Genomic DNA, 17,393 nt, shown 5'->3' on the forward strand with positions numbered 1-17,393 from the left:
GCGAACATCGTTCTCAGTTGGCGCCTACCGAATGGCGTAAAGTTATTCGGTTCCTTATATACGGCCCTGGTGTCTATGTAGTCTAGAATTTACGTTAGGTCCCGGGAGTTGGTGAGGCTCTGTGTGCTATATTTTGTCAGGGCTGATGAAGTACTCACGGACAGACAAAAGCTGCGCGGACGCAGTTTTCTTCACCCGATTAAGAACATGCTACCCGACTCTCACTTTTTTCTGCAATCCCACCAGAGTTCCCAAGTCGTTAGTAATGCACGAAGCCTTGCACGGATCACCGCTCTTGAGCTCCGCCGCTGTCTATGAATATGAACGACCACGAAGGTTGTAACAGTCGGTCGCTTCGGTTGCCACTTCTAAACAGATTATAATGCAATGTCTCCTAGATGTAGCACGTGCCAGAGTGTAAGAGTCAGGGGTAGGGCAGAACTTGACATTTCCCTATTACGATCTTCCTGTGCAGAGATCCAGCGTGTACAGAGCCAGAACGGCAGCAGTGCCCGGTCATCCCACACCTTGGTGCCACCGGGGCCACTCATGGACATCCACAAGGGTCGCTCGGTGCGACTCCAGGTCCGCGTGCAAGTGCCCGTGAAGGACCACCCGAACGTAAGCACACCAGCTCTTAGTAAAAAAAATAATGCACGGTAGATTTTTACGTAGCAGAAACAAGTACTGCATGAGAAATCAACTACAGGTCTCTTTAAGAAGAGAATTCAGAAAACTAAGGAAATCATCGCGGAGCATTAATGTACACTATGATTAGGTGCTACAGTCGAGCCTGGTTATAACCGACAGGCTTATGCGCTAAATGTAGTGCGATATATCAGGAATTTTGGTAGACCCAAAATCAAACTCAAGGAACATTTTTGATGCGTACGATGTATACCAATTTGTTATCTCTTGTTAAGGCGAAACTTTTTTGGGGAACCCTTCCGGACATTCCTGATCATAGCTGTTCGATGCTGCTGCGTGTTGCCTGCTGCCTTGCCCAAAAGCTTATACCTTTAAAAAAAGTTGAACTATGTGCCCGGTGCTGGGATGGAGCCTCGGCCCCGCAGCACAGCAAACTGATGCTCTAATCGCTAGGCCACAACTGCACGTACAACTTCAGCCGCGCCAACACAAGCTAGGACTTTGAGTTGATCACCGCATGTGTCGCACGGCGTAGCATTGGCGCGTGAGTGCACATGAAGTGCGTGAAAGTCTATTTTACGCTTTCGACGCAGGTATGAGATCGTCGAAATAATAGTACTCGATTAACCGCTTCATGACAGCTTCCCTTTATATAGATTCTAAATGTGCGTTAATTTGCACCACTTCCCCCTGTCTCTAAGAGGGGATACTACACAGAAAACTTTTTCTTGAAATATTTTCGACCGCTCAATGAAACTTTCACCATTTGCAGAGTTTGAGCTCATCTTGTCAAATCTGCTTTTAGTTTTCGATAGCTCATATGGTTCTTTTTTTTTGCACACTATGCATTTGTAAAAACGATGCATTTTTGTGCAAGCTTGGCAATAACACTGAGAACAAGAAAACTCAGGAAGACCGCTCATATTGTTTCCACTGAATATTAGAATTCAATAAAGCAAAAAAAAATACAGCGTAACATTTGTGTTTTAGTCTAGAAAGAAAATTCCAACGCTGAGTTTCAGGTTTACTATTCTCAACGAAGAAGCTTTTGAAATTATGGTACTGTATATGTTTGTACAAAGCTCTGAAAGTTGTTTCTTTGAATTAAGGAGATATTAAAGGATAAGCATGCGAAATTTCATTATGATCATACTACATGAAGTGCACAAATTTGATTGCACAACCTGTATGAATGCTAGAAATTGACGAACTGAGAAAAACATGTTTGAAAGTTAAAAAAGAAAAGTCGCGACACTAGACTTCAGCGGCGAAAATTTTTGTTTCGTATTATCAGCATGAGTGCGCCGCTGCCGAAGTGGGCTCTCGGAGAAAAGGGATAGGCCTACATCTCCGTGAAAACTGAAGAGCAGGCAACGCCGCGGAGCGAAATGCGGTGTGTGTGAAATTAGGGTAAATTCGCACTTTCACGGGATTCGTGAGTGCTTCTTGCATTTTTTACTAACTTCTAGTTGGGTCTCAGCTTTGATTTTTGATACATAATAGAGGAGGCTTGGAGGAATACAGAACCCAACAGAACACAACATCGACTTCTTTCAGAAAAAAAATCGCGGTTTTTCGACACTCCTTTTCTCTTACGTAACAATCGCCGTTCCGTTTAGGCTGCTTGCCAAGTAACGACGGAAATCGGTGCCATGCCATAATTTGCCTGACAATTGTTTCTATTCCGCAGGGCATTTCTCGCAATGTCGCTGTCTTTTCTTTCTTTTTTCGGCGTCTATAGTTCAACTTCGTAGGCAAACTGCTGGGACCCAAGGGCAACTCACTGAAGCGACTTCAGGAAGAGACGCAGACTAAGATGGCCATACTCGGCAGAGGCTCCATGAGAGACAAAGCGAAAGTAAGTGCACTCGCGTTTTATTTACGTGACCTTGTCTTCATCCCACGTTCTTGTCAACTGAAGCTTGCTACATCATCTTCTGTTTCTAAACCCGGCGACCCCACTGCAACTCCAAATAAACAAAACACCAAATAATACTTCCAGTGCGCCTCAAAAGCCTTAATTTGTTCTGTGTTGCTTCTTCTCGTCGCCGTACTTCTAATAAGAAGAGGACGTGTTTATGCCTGAAAGTGCCGTGAGTAGGATTACTTTATGAAGTAACTCTTCGTCACAACACCTTTCGTGTTGCACTTCAGTGTAGTGTAGAAGGTTTAGGGTTGTCCCCTAATGCCTCATGAGTGCCATAATGGTATACTTCCGATACTTCTCCGGTCGTTACTTAAATAAAAACTACAGTGAGCCACTATGATTCCCAGAACAGGTATCTAATACCCAGGCAGCCCTGCAATCACTCTTATCAGCTCTGCGCCGAGACCCACACGAAAAATCCGTGGCAGAGATACAATTACACTACCATCAAGCGGTGGACAGAGGCCACAACATAGTGCTTCAATGGTTACCTGGGCCCTGCAAAATTACTAGTAATGAAAGTGCCGACAAAGCAGCTAGGGGGGCACAAGGAGAATGTGAAGGCACCTTGATACCATTGTCGAGAACAGATGCAGAGCGGCAACTCAGCAGTGTTGCCTATAATATTGTTCCAAGAAAATGAAATACACCAGAGTTCAACAACCGACGCCTGTATGCCATAGGACCCAGATATGAGCTTACAACATTTAACCGGTTTTACTCGAGCGGAAGGAACGTTACTTTGCAGCCTGTCAGTAGGAGTTTCTTTCACGAACGCCCAGTCAATCATAATTGGAATAGCAGAGAGCCGATTGAAGCATATGTAATGTTGAAAAAAAACGATCAAACATCTTCTGTGTGACTTCAAAATACTATAAGATGAGAGAATTGCCCTTCGGACAGTTTTAGAACACTTAGATGACAGGCCTTTCAAAGAAGAGAAGATCTTGGGACCGTGACCTCGTGTGTCTGCTATTTACAACGCCACAAAGTCTTGCTGCCTTTCTTTAAATGCACCAGCGTATAACATTTTGACCCCTGGTGATTGATGCAGCGATGAGCACTTGATTGCGCGAGTACCAATGCAAAGAGTGAGTTTCTTTCTTCGTTCTCATCTTTCAATGCCCTTTACCCTTTCCGCATTGTGGAGTAGCCTACGGGGTTAACCTCCCTGCCTTTCCCTGATGACTCCTTTCTGTCCCTCTATTACTAAAAGCCCATATTGTGCAGGTCTGTACTTTAAACTGAACCGCCTTGAAGTTCCTCTTGCTTGTTTTTGCAAGAGTAAATGGTCTTACACTTCTAAGTTCAATTTGTCTTGAAAGCAAATCGCGCAGGAGTCATAGAGCTCAGGATTCCTAGATAAATTCATATGTGACATAAGTAAGTTAACGATATTACTCGTCTTTGTAGCCTTGCTGAACCATACTCTCCATTCTGTGGAGAGTATTCTGTCAAGTGTCATTCGGGGAACAGTTTTGTCCACGATATTTATATAAGTGCCAAGTTACGTGTGGCCTTATTTATTAAATTACATGGCTTGTTCTTGACCTATAACCGTAATGTATATCATAGCATGCGTGACCTATGATATATTTGACGATTTCCAAGAAACCTTAGTGCTGCAATTTCATTAGACGTCAGTTGTTCTTGAGAACGTTTGTGTTCTAAGGGTTGACACGAACGACCGACGTTTCATCTCATTATGACCTAGGCTTTATATTGAGATCAAAGGGATAAGTCACTCTCCTGTGCCCCAATAACGTAAAGGGAAACGGCAGGTTGGGAAAATGTGGTGAAATTAATGAATTTGATAAACAAGAAGCAGGAGACGACGTGGTGAAATTGATTTATAAGGAGCTACTCAAAGCGGAGCTGGAGAAATCGTCTACTGCCGCACCAATGGCTTCCCTGCAAGTGTCTCGTTGCTCATTCCTTCAAATTTTCTTGAGCGTTATTTTTTCTGCCTTGTCTAGCGCGTGCATCGGTGTGTCGTACCTGCACCTTCGTTGGTGTTCTTCCAGGAGGAAGGCCTGCGGCAGCTGAAAGACCCCAAGTATTGGCACCTTCACGAGGAGTTGCACGTCGAGGTGAACGCGTTCGCACCGCCGGCCGAGGCATACAGACGCATGGCCTTCGCGCTGGCCCAGCTCAAACCCTTTCTTGTGCCCGTGAGTACTGCAACGAAAACGTTGATCCTAGTTTATTTCTTCCCTTGTTTTTTATTTCACAGACTACCAATGGTTTATCTTGGATTAGAGGCAACCCATGTGCTATGTTGGGTCTAATTTAGTTCACTGTCGTGAAAGAAGCTCAACATGTGAGACCCGTGAACGGAGTTTGCTAAAAACTATGAGCCGCGAGCCAATCACGAAAGAACGTTACACCACATGACTTCTTTTTTAAATAGAAGCCACAGTAGTTGAAATCACGGGCGTCTGAAGTCTTAAGATGCTTAGCCGAACATTTTTTTTCTGTGCAGCTACACCGACCATCCTCCTCAAGCGCCATTTATACACGCACGGTGCACTTGAGGCGTACGCTTGGTGAAAGTGCGAGATGTATACCGTTTTCTGTTCTGCTTGTGACTGGTTAGAGAGAGAGAGCTATTTAATGAATTGCAGAGAATTCTGCCGACGGGTGTGTAGCTGCTTACGTGTTACATTGTGGGGGGAAAGGAATCGGGAACAGAAAGGAGGACGGCAAATGAAAGGAAAGCAAGGAAATATATGGTCATGGGCCTGTAAACAGGTCCCACAAAGGTGATGGTGTTGATGTACGCCAAGTGGAGCTTGTGAGTTAAGCCAGTGTTTTGAAGCATGAGCAAACAAAATTTTAAGCTTTACGTCACTGTGAAGGAGAAGACTTAGGACGCGATATGCTTCCTAGCTCTAATGATTCTTGGAAGCAGAGCCAGTTGTACTGATATAACAATTACTAGCCTCTCTGTAAATTGCATTAGAAACCTAGGCGTCTTGCGCTAGTATTTATCTCATCGATACCCACGGCAAAGCGCTCCTAACGCAGCAGTCGTTAACTAAAGGTACGATGACACTTTCAGCTGTGCTCTTAGAACAACGAATGGTACACCAGATGTGGCGAGATTGGGTTGAGAAAAGCGCTATCTTGCATAGAACAAATAATGGTTTGCTTGGAGTTTTGAATCCTTCAAATGGAACAAGGTTTCGTTGGCAGCGTTAGTAATCTGTACTTGCAACCCATGCCAGTAGACTTTAGTGAAAACTTCACTAGTTACGTACCATTCTCTATATTGAGGCCAACTCAAAGAACAGAACGGTAGCGGGGGAACGCTCCTTTTGCCATCCCGAATATACCGGGTAATACTTTTCAGCGGAGACAGATTTTCTAGAAATAGGGTTTACCCATTCCCAAAAATAAAAGTTATTCAATCAATCAATTAAAAACCCGCTAAATACCGAACGGACTATGACGACTCCTGAACAATCTAGTGTCCGCCATGCTCAAAGAACGGATAGCAAAAAAAAAAGCCCTATGGCATGGGTAAACCCTGAGAGTGGCTTGTTGGGCTAGTTGGTACATGGTTATGCTTGGCGAATGCCAGCTAGCAGGCTTGAAGCTTTCAAGTTTGCTGGCATTCTCCAAGTATAATCATTTACCAACTAGCCCAACAAGCCACTGTCAGGGTTTACCCATGCCATAGTGCTTTTCTTTGCTATCCGTTCTTTGAGCATGGCGGACACTAGATTGTTCAGCAGTCGTCATAGTCCGTTCGGTAATTAGCGGGTTTTTTAATTGATTGATTGATTGAATAACTTTAATTTCTTCAGTCCTGCAGAACGCGTATTAGCACGTTAATTAATTTTGTACTGACTAGATTTAACGGTGGCATTGCATTAGTAGCATTGGGGGAGGACGCCACCGGAGACAAAATCAATTTACGCGATTTTAAAGCGGTCATATTGTGTTGAGATGTTGGTAGCCAAAAATTCGCCGTTTGTCGCTTCAAAACGGAAACAGGGTGCAAAAACAGCGGTGGCAGCACTGCTTATGTTGGTTTTGACGATATCATGACGTAGAGAAAGTCGCGGCTGAGGCGTCCAATCCGTCGTCGCACGTTGGTACTGCGAGCGACGGTAGATCGCTCGATCTTCAGGAGATAATATCTTCAGAAGATAAAATGATAAGAGCCGCGCACAGCGGTCAGCCCGTTTAGCCACTGAAACCAAAGAAGGGGAAAGCATCACGTGGGCTGTTCCGGCACTCTTCCTACGTCCAGTTTCGGAATCGAAGAGGGAAAAAATAAATTCTCGTCCACGAAAGACATCTTGGCAACAGATGGAGTACTTAAAAATGCGGGAATAGTTATTGCCTCCTGCGGCGTCCTTCCCCAGTAATATAATTGCAAGGTTATCGTTGAAAGAAATACCTAAAATTATTCGACTGAACTTACATGTTAGATGCTTACTACGACGGCTACTCACTTACATAGTTACTTAGTTGGTAATCTTACTTACTGCGACGGCTACTCAACTATCTAGTGTCTGCCATGCTGAAAGAAAGAATAGTGAAGAAAGCTTCATCGCATCGGTTAAATCCTATTTCTTTGAATTCATTTGCATTAAAATAGATCACTAGCTTTACGAAATTCTAAACTTTAAATATTTGTTAATTTTGGCCATAACGTGGGTGCACATGTGATATGCGCCTGAAATAATGGAGTTTATGGCAGCTGTGCAAATGTATCAATCAACGTACGACTGTTCCTTCTTGCAATAGTCTATTTAGCTCTTAGACAAGACATTTTCAGCGTATCAAATTTTCAAGATAGTACGACAATGCAGGTATGGGAAAGATGCAAGCTGTGCAATTACGCATAGAAAAATATATTTCTCGAATCACAAATATCTCCTATTTTCTGGGCTAATGTTAAAACTAGGAAATATTTATGAACTAAAGAGCAGTCTTTGCTTCTTAGTAGGCCTTGGGAACTTTATTATGTTAAAACACAAATGGTCTTATTTCTTTGGACACTTATCATGCACACGTTGCGAGCTCCCATTGCTTTGAGCGTGACGTGGTGCTTCATTGCGTATCCGTCTTTCCTGAGCGTAATCCAGTTATTTGCACAGTCACCGAAGAGGACAGTCCCACTTATTTTGTATTTGATTCGCAGTTCTATACACATGCATATATGGATTTACTGGATCTAAACAATAAATATCGAGATCCGTTTTTTTCTTCTCTTTATTGCATAATGTAGGCACGCGTGCACCGTAGGGCACTATAGGCTGGCGTGTTCACAAGCTTTTCGAGAGAACGCCATCACAGAAGTTTCGTATAGCGATCGATACAACCCAGAACGGCTGGCAGGCTGTGATAGGTTACCGATGACAATAACAGACGAGTGTAAGCATGCCAGTGGCGTTTACGTTTCTAGTTTTTTTGTTTCTTCTTCCTTTTGAAAGGAATCGCAATTTTCTTACTTCGTTGTCCGAAAAGACTTCATTCAGATGCCAGATCTGTCATCTCTGTGTATATCTTTTGTGCGATATTGTCAAGAGAAGCGAAATAAGAGTTACAGGATGGGGGGCGAATGAGAGGGAGGAGAGCAATAGCGCGGAAATATTGCGACAACGGTTTTGCGCCCAGCGCACCGTTCGGATCAATATGCAAGCTCGGCGTTGCATGAGAAGTTGCTGGTTGGTGCCCTTCCGCTGTAAAAACCGTCATTTTCTTTCACCGAAACGTCAATAGCGTCGAATGTCGGCGCTCACCTGCGCTTTGAGGGGAAATGGCAGGTTCTTTCATTATTTCGGCTGCCAATCGATCCGCCATTCAATAGCGACCCCTGGTTTTGGCGAGATATTTCGCCTGCATAATGTGCCACATTATGCAGCCTGCGGGTGCAGAGAGGGGAACAGCAAAAGCCACTGGTCTGTTAAAAAGAAAACCAGTGTAAGAAACTATTCACGACGCTGACCGGGGATATGAAGGGCTTATCACAGAATTCAAGGTATGGTGCAATTACAGGAAATAGGCGCACAAAACACATGCCCGATTCGCAAGCAGTGTATCACTGGGGCTTGATTCGATTCGTTTGTTGGATTTGCGCAGAATTTATGTTTTACCGCATTTATTGAGGCCATTTACGGAGAGTTGTTTGCTGCCCTGGGGCTTTTTGCATGCGACAATTGGAGATAGAAAAAAGAAAAGAGAAAGAGGTGCACAAATGACGTACATTGCATACATACTTCAACAGTAGAATGCAGCGTTCTTTGTCTTTTATTTAGGGCGGTGACTTTCAAGAACGTCAGCAGCGTAGACGAAGCCTTATTCGCGGATTTCCTCTCGGCGCACTGTCCTAATCGTCTATTTTCTGATGTTGGAGTATTGTCCAGTGTATCGAGCGCTGTACACATCACTTGCCTCTCGGCACTATGACGCGGGCAGACACAAAGGAGGTGTGTGAATGTTTCGTCGCAGCTGCTTTAGTTGCATGCAGTGCAGGGTAGCCAACTCGATGTACCCTCTGGTTAACTTACCTGTACTTCCTTTTTTTTCCTTTATGTCTCAATTTCTTACCGTTACCTTGTGCGGAATCCAATACGCCGTCCAAAGCAAATGGCTATCAGTAGATAAAACAAACTCAGGTTCAGGAAGTGGTCCGCACTCTCGTCCGCTCGTCAGAATTAACGAGTTGTATTAAATGCGAAGCATTTCTTGGCGAACATTTGCTACTTTGACAGTATCTATCTATCTATCTATCTATCTATCTATCTATCTATCTATCTATCTATCTATCTATCTGTCTGTCTATCTAGCCGACTACGTCTTTGTGCTATCATGGTCGCCATATACTCACAAGAGTATATGCGGAACATAAATGATATGTCATGACATGCGTGTCATGTAGGTCATGAAACAGCCGCCTAGGTCTTGGTGCTCTTATGGTCGTTTCGTTAACTTGGTAGGTACCAAACTTGGCATAGTATGACAGGAGTGCATGACGAACATAAGTGATAGGTCATGCCATAAATATCATGACATGCGTGTCATGTAGGTCATGACAATGACCGAGCGAAAAAGATTAACAGTCAAAAACCACTGTAATGGGTTCGGACGTGGGAAGTGAAGGAAACACTAAAGGATGCTGGTAGAAGTCATAGTCATGAGCACGACTGAGCAAAAATGACAATGACTCAGCATAAAAAAAAAGATTAACACTCAAAGAGCACTGGAATAGGTTCGGACGTGGGCACTAAGTGAAGGAAACAGTAAATGGTGATAGTAGAAATCATAGTCCTGAGCATGGCTCAGCAAAAATGACAATTATTCAGCGAAAAAAGATTAACACTCAGAAACCAATGTAATGGGTTCGGATGTGGTACTAAGTGAAGGAAAAGGCTAAATGTTGATGATCGAAGTCATAGTCGGGAGCATGACTAAGGCTTTCGCCTTAAGGTCGCTTAGGTGTAACTAAAGGGACTCCTGCGGACTCATGACACGAATGTCATGATATGCGTGTCATGTGGATCATCAAAGAGCCACCTCGGTGCTCTCATGGTCGTTTCGTTAACTTGGTAGGCTCCCCGCACACTGCTTCGCATAACATCGATTTCCACAGGGCTTAGGATCTGCCAGCTTGTTTCGTATACAGAATACATGCAATAAGGTAAACATCGGCGCAAACACTCTTCCATCTTATGTTTAGCGCGCATTTTATGCAACCATAAAAATAACGACGACCTCCAAGGCAAAAGCCAAACAATGAATGCCTGCCGGCATCCTAGCCGCGTGACGCACTTCGCCGCTTTCAGCAATCCCCTGTGCAAATTTGTTTCTTTAATTTTGTCACGCCTGATAAACTTTCCTGCTAAGTAAATTGAGCCCGTTAGTCGATTTCTCTGACAGACCTGCCCGCTAGATGACGAAAACGCTTAGGTTGCTCCGTGACGCCACGCTTTTGCAACTGGGCTACGGACAGCTTCCTAACACTTCGGCTTAAGCGCGGAGTTGCGGCTCGCTGACGCATGTCCGCGGTGATTTCGACAGCTGTCCTCACGTGCCTGGGAGGCAAGACGACAGGGCTCCATGGTCTTCAATCCCGAAGAATGTTTCCTAGAGGCGTACCTATCATGCTACTCCAGAGATGGCGCTGATAAGGAATAGAAGGACATATGCATTCACCCACATAAGCGCAGAACATGAACACAGCTGACCGCAACGCGCAACAAGCAACGTACTTGAAGTTACTGACACGTCTAACCACTCGAAGCCCTTATCTTCTCCTGAACTCTCTCTTGTTTGGAAACTAACTATAAAACATGGCGGGACAAGTGTCTCAAAGATGTTAACAGCGCATTTGATGCGCTCTAGTTCATGGACCAAATAGTTGTAGCTGAAGGCATGATAATCTCATGTATATTTAGTCCGAACATTAGGGCGGTTCATTCTAAAATAGCTAGGCTGTAAATAGCTAGGTTAGGCTGTCAATGTCTTCCCGAACATTGCGCATCGGTAACACTGACGACCTTATGATGGGAAGTGCTTTGTATTCGTGACGTTTCGCCGAATAGGGCGTAGACGTACTCTTAATCTAGGGTGATAATATTGAAAACGAATTTACATTTGAAAAGCTACAACTGTTTCATTTACCGCCACCCCCCCCCCCCCCCCAAAAAAAAGGACGCGTGATGCTAGAAGGTTTAGAAGACGTTCTTCCAGAGCACAGCAGCACAAAACTGGGATGCTTTCTTTCGCTACTCCTTGGTAATTTCTCAACAATGTGTGTGTGCATGAAGGCCAGATGTATGTAAAGCGTGTATTGCGCTTGCAGATTAGATAGTTAATTTAATTTGAAGATCTTTTTCATCACCTTTTTTCTGGGGTTTTATGTGCCAAAACCAGCTCTGATTATGAGGCATGCCATAGTGGAGGGCTCCGGATTAATTTTGACCACCTGGGGTTCTTTAACGTGCACTACAACGCAAGCACGCGGACGTTTTTGCATTTTGCCTCCATCAAAATGCATGTTTTTCATATAAATTCAAGTTGTGGCAGAATGCGACGACTTCAAAAAAAAAGGAAGAAAAAAAAGAAATATTGCCGTCACGTAGAACGGCGGTGATTGGTGACCTTTGTGTCAAAATCTCGTTCGTCGTAATTAGGCCGTTGTAGGTGATGATGGAATATTAGAGATGTTAAATTCCTTAGTACGGAAGGACACCGAGTACGCAATTGCATCTTGTGTCATCCAATTTTTTTCGTGTAAACGTATTCTACTGTTTTACAGAAGTTGGGGGCGTGATATCCCGTGGGGGTCTCCGTAACGACGTGCTCCCCAATGAAATTATTTCTCTGGCTCCTTTGACACGCTCTTTTGAGCTTTCATGGCGAAAGAGCCATCAAAATAAACACAAGTCAGACATGCCCAAATAAACGCTCGGTATCGATTCCTTCGCCAGTTCAAAATCTCTATTCGAAGCTCCCGTCTTCTTAAAAGAGGTCATTCAGAAGAAAAAAGAAAAAAAAAAGTATTTTTAGAGAAAACTGCGCTTCAATTAACAGCGACCTATAAATAATGGGCGTATACCTTCGAGGCTGGAATGCTCGCAATAATAAGGTATTTCGAAACAAAGTATCTCTGTTACCGACTGAACTTACTTTACATCTTCTAAAGCAACGGGCCTTTCAGAGAATTTTCGGAGTCATCGCATGTAAAATGCACACAGCTATAGAGTCTCCTGAGGACATTAGAGAAGGCTGTCGCTAGCGGCCTTTCCCGCTTTCATGGCGGTCGCCCTATTCGCCTTTAATTGGCCCCTAATCCGATTGTCTACAAAGAAGCTCGCCTCGGGGATTATGCCTACCTTCAACGTCAAAGAACAAATACGCACGTTTCTATCAAATCCGCCTCGGTTCACCTCCCTGTTTTTATTTTCTTGGGTACTTTAGCGAAGGCACCCTGTCGATTGCGTCAGTTGCTGTAGTCTCTGTCGTTTTGTGCAACGCAGCGGTTGAACTATTCAGTCCCTCGTGGGGCGACTAATTGGCCACAGGCACCGGTTGAATGCGGTCTGATCGATCGGTGGAACACGATTAGTACGACGCAACGGTCTGTCCTTAATTGGTAGCCTGACGGGAGCTTTGCACGTGGGTGCCTGCTTTCGATCGACAGCGCTAAACTGCCAAATGTGCGTCCCTGTCTATGGACTGAGAAGAGAGACAGAAAGGATGCAGAGAAAGGCAGAGGAGGTTATCTACAGAATTCATTCTGGTTGGCTATATGAGAGAAAGCAAGAGGATAAACATAGAAGGAGAGCATACGGGGGCATAACAGAAAATGGAGATGAGCACTAACAAGTTAAGCCGCCTACCTTAAGATTGGTAGCAGCTGGCGTTCATAGAAGTAACGTGTATAGACTTCAGGAACTCATGTTTAGCTTGTAAAGACTTCTGCGCGCGATGCGTTTCGGAGCACTGTTCTAGAACTTCCTATTCTGATAGTGTACGATTTCCCAGGCTGCCTAGCGTTACGCACGTCACTTTCATCTCGGCACGGTGGTGTTGGCTGACGCGCATAAAGTGTGCGAATTTCTTGTCACAGCTGTATGTGTGGCATGTGGAGCTGTCCGCCATTCCGATGCGCACGGCCTAGAAGTAGATAAATGCGACGCCGAGCCACGACCGGCACGACATGTTATGCTCGCGTCGTGGTATATAGCCGAGGCGGTGGACGTAGCTGTGTATCCGAGGAAAAGGTAAGCAAACTACACATGGTGAAAATATTCGAGTCCCACAAGGGGGGCATTGCACATTCCCGGGACATCGAGCGTAGCTCGCACATTCACTCACGCGCAGGGACTGATAAATAGTGTAAGTACAGTGTCGCTCTCGATGGGTAAGTTTTCTGTTGTAATGCATTCGAATGCAAAAGGCAGTTACTAAAACGGCCTTATTTCTACATAAAATCTCATTCCCAGCACAGGCAGCAGCACAAATCAGGAAAGCCGCCAAATGGTACCGTCGCGTCACCACAAAATAAGCGCACGATGATGACGATAATGATTATGTTTAGTGGCATCCCCTTTGAAATGGGGCGGGGACAAGAATGGCTGCGCGTACGCTCACGCTACGTCGGACTATATCTGTGCCTTAAGTGCCATAAGGTCGCGCTTCATGCACCGTTTGCTGTGGGTGCGAGGGAAAGCATGTGAGGGTGACCAGGAAAATATGGGGGCTTGATGCGAGCCATTCTCCCGCGCGCCCAGTGGTGGAGTTCACGTTATCAAACGCTAGGGCGGTACGCGAGAGTGCGTCTCCTCCTTTACCCCGGCCGTGGCTGCACATGGCTATCGGCGTAGCTGTGCACACAAGTGGGCGACGCACCCTATCTTGGAGGTAATCGGCAGCCAGTGCCGACGCGGCGGGTCGCTTCAAGTGTGCTGTCTTGCTGCGCGCCTAGTGTTGGAGGTATCGTTATCTCAAGTGTCAGATACGCGCTCAAGTCAGAGGCAGCCCAATGCGTTCGTTCGCTGATGCCGGTGCTCTTCATCCCACCAGCGTTGTAACAGTGAGTGTACATCGGTCATCAAGTGAGATCTCTTCATGCTTGTCAGTGCGCTCGCGTGACACCGTGCTTGTTAATTTCTTAGTAAGTGAATGTGTTCTACAGTTTATACGGTGGATAAAACTACGAACCCTATTTCGTGTAGTTTTCCATCACTGTCAATGCTTCGGCCTTTGGGAGAAACTGCTACTTTTTACTTTTTAATTTGAATCGCTGCTTCCACCGTTTTCTTCTTCAACGGCCGGACGTTTTCCGCTGATGGAATGAGGAAAAGTTATTTGAAAGTGGTGCCAGCAGACTGTAAGTAGGTCACCGAGTCAGAGGAAAAGGCGCCGGTGTGTCCAGACCGCGCTCATTGGTCGGAGAGGCGCTGACGTCACACCAGAGGTTGGTAAACTTGTGGATTGGCGAAGCCGTGGCCCAGCACGCTCCTGCGATAACTGCTCCACAAAATAAACATTTAGGAAAATCGACAGCAGGCCGAATAGGTCTCATGTCCTGTCATGAAGTCATGAGACCTCTATGAGGACACTATCATGACCACAGAGGAACGCAAAGAAACGTTGCGCCCGTGATTTTCACCAATAACTAAGCGGATTCAAAAAGCTATTTGCTTACTTTGACAATTATCGACGTTGTTCTCGCGGTTACTTTTTTTATTTCCAGATATATTTATTTATTTTTATTATTTTTTATTTGCAAATCTGACTAAACTATCCTTCATTCCCCGACGCAATTTTCGATTTCGGGACCCTCTTCTGTATATTGTATTGTGTCTTTAAGTTTCTCTATGCTCAAACAAATTAAATTTGATGTGAGAAAATAAAATACCTTGCCTAGACAAGACAATGCAGATATTTATAACTTCGTGTTTAAGGATATTTCAATGCTCTAACGCATATTCCGCCTTCACGTTATAACCCACATTGCAAGACAATGGCCACTCTGTAGAGCTGACTTTATCGCTACTTCGGAGAGTCCTGCATAAGAATGGATAGTTGGGCGAGTTGGTACGGTAACATATTCTTGATATAAGCGCGAAGAAGACACGGACAGAGGCAGACGAAGACAGGACGAGCGCTCGTCCTGTCTTCTTCTGCCTCTGTCCGTGTCTTCTTCGCGCTTATATCGAGAATATGTTCGGAGAGTCATTCGATATTATCTAGCGTACCTTAACTGATATCCTCTGTGCCCCTTTAAATGAGCCCTTATATGCGCTAACTTAAAGAAAATGCCACAGATCGACATCCTGCCAAGATATCTGAAGCACGACTTTGTCAAGCTCAGTGTTGCACATCATAACGGCAACTTCCATATCGAACGCTGGACCACTCTAAACTGCCTTTTTGTGATCCGAAAAACATCTTTAAAGTGAACTCAGGGCTACGCGAAGTGGCCTCTGTCGCATAAATTCCATATTTTATGCCTGCCGGCCATTCTTGCTTTCAAGCGCGCTTAGCTCACGTCCCTTCACGCAGAGGATAAAAAAATGTTGTTCATGACAAAAGCACTATCGACTAGAAAGTTTGAAGAGCGTTCAACATCTCGAAACATGTCGTCGACAATTCCGACAACACGGGGACCGAGGTACTCTTCGGGAAGCTGCCTGCTTTCCGGAAGCGCGTATTGCTTCCGTTCTCCGTGCTTTCCAACTGTGTGAGCCGTGGACCGGAAATAAAAAACTGGAAGTTTTTTTTTTTTCAGTCCCCCGCCAGTTGTGTAACTCCCTTGTTATGTCCGGCAAGCTGAACGCAACGAGCAAGTTTCACTGCTCGGACTTCGACAAGGTACCTACTAAGCCGAGGGAAGTGGCCGTGCCGTAAAACAAGAACTCAAGTATTTCTATTTGAAACTTCCCTACTGTTGCCTCCGGCGTGTTGTGCGTGTCACTGGTGGCGATATAGGGACATTGTAGCTTTCGCCTCCATATTTAAACTTCTATTTGACGTCAGCGTCGCTTAAGTGGCAATGAAATTCACATTTGAGTTGTTCCCCATTGCGTTTTTGATGGACGCCAAAGGGACGAGGCCTTTAAAGAAGCATTATCATTTATTTGATACAGGTAAATTCTTTAATGCGTGGTAAGCCTAATAGTTGTAACTGCTTTCGTTGATTCCGCGTGGTACTATAAATTTATTTTTGCATAAGATGTTTACGAATGTTTAGAACCCAGAAAACAAATCCTTTTTCAGGCGAATAGCCACTAAATCGCAGTGGGCCGCTAGGAATTTTTGCACATTTCTGCAGCGCTATTAATTATAGCCTTCGTAAACAACCGCGTAACAGAGTTATCGGAAAAGATGCATGCTAGTTAAATAAGTCACATAATTACCCTGAATTCATGTAACAATGTGCTACACAATGCGAGGCTTATGAAACGTAAAACTTTAGCGCGCTTAAGCAATAATCAGAATGTGACACAGACAGACAGAAAAGGAACTTTATTGTGTGACCCTTTATTTCTCTGAACGAGTGTAGGTGCACAAAATACAAGTAAGACAAACACGTTCGCTTGACCGAGTGCGCTTTCTTCATCCGGCTATTTTAAGAGAACTCATAGACTGCACAAGTATAGAGAAACCGAATAGCCCATGCACCTCGCAGGAACGCCGTCGGCATGGACGGGGGTGTCACGGCACACGTCTTCGACGTCAGTGCGCGCGGTGTGGCCTCGGACTGAGTATACTTGTTTGCACTTCTAGCGTTTCTGTTTCTGACGTGCGTTGGGAGGCGAAACAAAGGCGCGAATATCGACGCAGAAAACACACATGCTTCGCCTTCGTTCCCATCTAAGGGCACTCCCGCAAGATGGCCGCCGTCGGCTGTGGCGAGCGCTGTTCTTCGTCTCACGTATTCGGTGCAGCGTTGACGAAGTCGGCGAGCCTCGTCAGGTAATCGGTACTGAGAAACTGAAGAAAGACACCTCACGTCTCCAGCGCTAGTAATTCCGTGCACGACCCAGGGTGAACGAAAGGATCCCGGACGGAGTAGCGGCGCACAATAGTTCAGGCTGGCTCCGATCTCTCGGGGACGTCGCTGGTTCTCGTTTCTGATTGCCTGACGGGAACGGTAGTTTTTCCTGCACTGCATGGAGGTGGTGAGACGAAACAGAGGCTTCGTTCAATCTCCGCGCCCGGTTTATTTATTCTTAAAGGAGAAACTGCGTGCGGGTTTATATATTTCTCCCTATATGAGGAACCTTGTTCGAAACGCATGGATCGTGGCTGGTTTGTGAGATATTCTGACGGATGGAATGCCTGTTCTCGT

At 45.1% G+C, this 17,393-nt stretch overlaps 1 protein-coding gene across 1 annotated transcript in view; it reads left to right on the forward strand.

Annotated features, from left to right (window-relative positions):
- Positions 1-387: 387 nt before the first annotated feature.
- The window catches only part of LOC119431686 (KH domain-containing, RNA-binding, signal transduction-associated protein 2-like), a 40,158-nt gene continuing 23,152 nt past the window's right edge, over positions 388-17,393 (forward strand). The window contains exons 1-3 of the mRNA XM_037699165.2: positions 388-621; positions 2,390-2,506; positions 4,600-4,746. Coding sequence (XP_037555093.1) covers positions 388-621; positions 2,390-2,506; positions 4,600-4,746 — 498 coding nt within the window. The remainder of the gene's footprint in view (positions 622-2,389; positions 2,507-4,599; positions 4,747-17,393) is intronic.

Source organism: Dermacentor silvarum, chromosome 10, assembly GCF_013339745.2.
Source record: "Dermacentor silvarum isolate Dsil-2018 chromosome 10, BIME_Dsil_1.4, whole genome shotgun sequence".
In the NCBI taxonomy this organism is placed as follows: Eukaryota; Metazoa; Arthropoda; class Arachnida; order Ixodida; family Ixodidae; genus Dermacentor; species Dermacentor silvarum.